Source organism: Aplysia californica, unplaced genomic scaffold (assembly GCF_000002075.1).
Source record: "Aplysia californica isolate F4 #8 unplaced genomic scaffold, AplCal3.0 scaffold01032, whole genome shotgun sequence".
In the NCBI taxonomy this organism is placed as follows: domain Eukaryota; kingdom Metazoa; phylum Mollusca; class Gastropoda; order Aplysiida; family Aplysiidae; genus Aplysia; species Aplysia californica.
This window is the reverse complement of record NW_004798302.1, coordinates 176,836-179,876: the sequence shown is the minus strand read 5'-3', so window position 1 is coordinate 179,876 and position 3,041 is coordinate 176,836. Positions and strand designations below refer to the sequence as shown.

The following is a 3,041-nucleotide window of genomic DNA, read 5'->3' as shown; positions in this document are numbered from 1 at the left end:
TACTACTACTACTACTACTACTACTACTACTACTACTACTACTACTACTACTAATAATGATAATAATATGATGATAAGGAGAATAATGATAAAAATAATGATAAATGCTGATAATTTTTTTATCGAGTGTGTCGGTCTTTCAGATGCAATGTTGTATCCCTGTCAGTGCAGGTTGATACTGAAAGGCTGGGTTGGAAGCCAGCCTCCTAAAATGTTCAAGAAAACTACAGTTTTATTCGATTTCAGTATTTTAACGAGCGAGTGATTTCATTACGATACCTCACATTCGTCATATGATTAAACGAGTGTGGTCTCACCTGAGAAGTCCAGGGACAGGTATACAAAGAAAGTGTGAGCTCGACAGGCCAGGCTAGAGGTAAGGCGAAGGTAAATGTCCTGGGTCTCTTCAAGCCACAGTCTGAAGGGAACAAACGTTTCAGATGTAATAGCAATGATAACTATACAAATATTGAAAATAATGAAAACAGTAACAAGAATCATGATAATAAAAATAATTTTGATAATAATGATCATCATGATAATAACCATATTATTAATAAGCATAGTAATAATCATAATAATAATAGTCATAACGACAATAATAGCTCGTTCGTCAATTTCTGGCGATGACCAATACATCGCAGAGGAGAATATTAAAACTTCTCCAACGAATTAAAAAGACTTAAAGGTTAATAATAATATTGATTGTGGCTTCTGCTGTGGCAGATAAGACCAAATATGGTTGAAAAAAAGTTGACAACATTTTGTCTTTGGTGTAAAAAGCACCCAAACGGTCTTGAGTGGGTTGCTTTTGACACCGAGGATAAAAGTATAGCCTAGCGACGACATTACTGTTTCTTAATGCTGTACTCGTTGTCATTGTGAAATTGAGGGTTGACATGAATCTTTGTGAATAACCACAAGCTTCACTGTCTCACAATTTTGAGGTTATATTCTTTTTCTCTCGACAAGGTTGATATTAAATTATTCTTTTCGTTTGGGCTATTTTAATCACATACCGCAAAAGCGTTGGTCATATCATACAGAGAAAAAAAAACAACTTGATATGATAGAGTAAAAGTGTTGTCAGTTTTGGGATTCAGAAACCTGGAATTATTGCAAATCAAGTCTCAAACTCAAAGTGGCAGAAAAAAAAGAAGTTAAATTTGGTTGGCCAGTGTTATCAGTATCATGTACTTTCCAAATATCAGATTTTTAAAAACAATTTATTCGACAGTACCGTACAATACACATCAATTGATGTACAGAAATGTGGGAAGATATGGAATAACACCAAGAGTCTAGCCCAGGATAGGGAAGGGTGGAAAGTGTTTGTTTGTGACCTATACCCTGGTGCAGGGTGAGAAAGTCAATGATGATGATCATCGCACACTAAAACTCCGCATGCAAAGATCTCTCTCTCTCTCTCTCTCTCTCTCTCTCTCTCTCTCTCTCTCTCTCTCTCTCTCTCTCTCTAATATACCTATCTTTCCATCCATCCACCCATCCATCCATCCATCCATCCATCCATCCATCCATCCATCCATCCATCCATCCATCCATCTATCTAATCTATCTATCTATCTATCTATCTGTCTGTCTATCTATCTATCTATCCATCCATCTATCTATCTATCTATCTATCTGTCTATCTATCTATCTATCTATCTATCTATCTATCTATCTATCTATCTATCTATCTATCTCGTCTCTCACTCCCTCACCTGACAAGCCCTGTGTAGAGCACCATAAGGTCCCCCACGGCCAGCATAGACAGATAAAACATCGTGCTCTGGCGTCTCATCGAGGGCTGGCACAGGACGAGCAGGGAGACAAGGCTGCCCACAGTCCCTGGGGTTGGTTGGGGGAGGGGAGGAGTGAGGGAGGGAAAAGTGAGACAGGCGTGTAGACAGATGAATACGAAAGCGGTGTGTATAGGCAGGATTGGTTTGGATGGGTTGGGTTGGTTTCGGTTTCTGGTGGCTTCGGTGAACACTATAAATATACCCCTGCCCCAAACCCGATGGCCTTGAAGTTGAAGACAAACTTGTTTGTTGTTGAAGGTCATCGTCAGTTTCGATCAGTTTGTGCCACGATGGTAGCTTTTCTCCTTCCATGGAGTAATATCTGGCTAGCAATGACGACCAATTTAATCGAACCGATCCGAATTGACCGTTCAAATTGGCACAGGGTATTACAATAGTGTTTACGCCTGTGGCTTGAGATTGTAAAGGCTTGTCGCCACTGTATCCCTCTAAGCCCTGGATGGTCATGACTGACTAGACTGAAAAAACCTGCTTCGTAATTAATTCTCTAAATTATGTCGATATGGGTCGTTTAAAACTACATCAACTTTATTGTAAGGTACAAAACAATTCAGGGTTTAAGTCACTTCCTGACAATATTTGCTTTTCTATATTTTTCTAAAAGACCCAAGGCGAATTAAATGTAAACCCTTTATTTTTCTGAACCCTTCTATTACAATTTTTGCTTCCACGAAATAATGACCTTATATTGTTTAACTGATTACTCAAGACTCATGCCTAGTGTTTAGGCTACTAGACCCGTAAAAGTGAGATTTCGTGTTCGGGAGTTCGAGCCTCTTCTCGGTCCGAAGTTATGTCCCTGGCAACGGTACTTCACACAAATTTCCAGTTTGGCTTCGTCCCTTCGGAGATGAAAGTTAAATTTGGAGGTCCGGCCACTAATAGTCTAATAGGGCTGTTAGACCTATTCCGTTTCACTTTTTTTTTTCAAAACTCATTGTAAGTCTTTGTTGCAGTGTGTTAAAAGGTGCTGGTATGTCTTGTTTCAACTTCTGTCCTTACGAGCATAAATAATATAATTAATGAACATATGGTTGACCAACGTTCTTCCTTATGTGGTTTTCTTGTTACTGTGAAATGTTTATAATCTTGTGAGAATTAGGTATTACGCTCAGTGATCACATTATCGATATAAAGCGCTCTGAGCTTATACTTGAATGAGATAATTACTAAAGAGCGCAATATAAGTGCAATCTATAACCAGTATAATAATAA

General features: G+C 38.5%; 1 protein-coding gene across 1 annotated transcript in view; it reads right to left on the bottom strand.

Annotated features, from left to right (window-relative positions):
* LOC101854910 overlaps positions 1-1,851 on the bottom strand; it is a gene marked incomplete at both ends in the record, with an annotated part of 6,162 nt that extends 4,311 nt beyond the window's left edge. Inside the window, 2 exon segments of the mRNA XM_005111255.3 lie at positions 318-418; positions 1,725-1,851. Of these exon segments, the coding sequence (XP_005111312.3) occupies positions 318-418; positions 1,725-1,851 (228 nt within the window).
* Between the last annotated feature and the right edge of the window lie 1,190 nt (positions 1,852-3,041).